The following is a 1,263-nucleotide window of genomic DNA, read 5'->3' on the forward strand; positions in this document are numbered from 1 at the left end:
TCACCCTATGCCAGTCTCCACCGGCTTCGTCCACTGCCGCATTCGCTTCGGCTGTCACACCGTCATGGTCAACCAGGGTAAATATGAGCTTCTCGACAAGGTAAACCTCGATGTCGTCGTCTGGAGTGAACGTACCGTTGACAAAGGTAGCAAACCCAGATGCGACCAACAGTTGCTCCACTCGTTTGAAATGAGTAGGCAACAGGAAGGGGTTCTTCAATGCTTTGCTGGCAACTGAAAGACGGCTCACATCGGCGATTCTGGTACGTAAGCTTGGCGGCTTCTGCAATGCCGAAGTAAGGGCCGTAACCAGAGTTGAGAGACCATCGTCCGAGGAGGAAGTAGTTGTAGATGTAGTGGGTACGACAGACTCTTTCATGAGCTCGGAGATCCTACACGTAGCTTGGTCAGCTAACCTAGCTAGTGACTCGATAGCTATCTCGAGTTCTTCTTCCTTGGAATAGAGATCGACAAGTTCGGCGTCGTTGGTGGTTTCATCGTCATCCAAGCTAAGACGTGTCTGGTTTCTGATTGCGATCAGTTCCTTCATCTTCCGGGTTCTCAAGCCGCGGACCGTTGCTCTGAGCTTGGCGATACTCTCACGATCGGGCGCGTTCTGGATGTCGTCAGCTGTCACCATGTTAGATCCGTTGTTGACAACGCAACCTCAGAGAGGACCGGATTGAAGGAGTCTAATTAATACTACATTAGGGTCGACGGTTTCGGATACTCATGCGGATATCTTGGCGAGCGATGATGGCTCAAATATATAAAATGCGAGCAGTACATCAATCGTCGTATACAATGTCATCATACACACCAGCGAGTGGTTTTCTCAGCGGTGTTTTATCGTTGCTCTACGCATTTCGTCTCCAGCAGACTGCCGTTCAAAGACGGGATTGATAAAACTCAAGACTCTTGACCGTCGAAGTATACAAAGGATCTAGGTGATAAATAGAAAGGATCTAGGTGATAAACTTGATGACAAGGTGGATACTACAATAGAGCTTCACGCAACTTCAATGATGTCGGGAATAACCACAACAATAACAACCACAACTTAAATAACTGATGGGAATCTGAGTCCACTAGCTTGACGCTTGAACACAATTATGGAGACTAGAGACACAGACAAAATCACAACAGCTTCCCATCAGTTATTTCTATAAAGGAGCCGTTACCGGCACACTTCCGCCGGACGAAGGTTAAGCACACTCTCGTTCACTTCCTTACCATCAGGCAAACGCACCTTATAAACACTAT

General features: G+C 47.7%; 1 protein-coding gene across 1 annotated transcript; it reads right to left on the reverse strand.

Moving 5' to 3' along the window:
• Positions 1 to 58: 58 nt before the first annotated feature.
• Pmar_PMAR002696 (hypothetical protein) lies at positions 59 to 640 on the reverse strand (the record flags this gene model as incomplete). Its single annotated transcript, XM_002779454.1, has 1 exon — positions 59 to 640. A coding segment is annotated over one exon (582 nt), but the record flags the coding sequence as incomplete, so codon positions are not given.
• Between the last annotated feature and the right edge of the window lie 623 nt (positions 641 to 1,263).

The sequence above is a fragment of the Perkinsus marinus genome, assembly GCF_000006405.1.
Source record: "Perkinsus marinus ATCC 50983 genomic scaffold scf_1104296947148, whole genome shotgun sequence".
In the NCBI taxonomy this organism is placed as follows: domain Eukaryota; phylum Perkinsozoa; order Perkinsida; family Perkinsidae; genus Perkinsus; species Perkinsus marinus.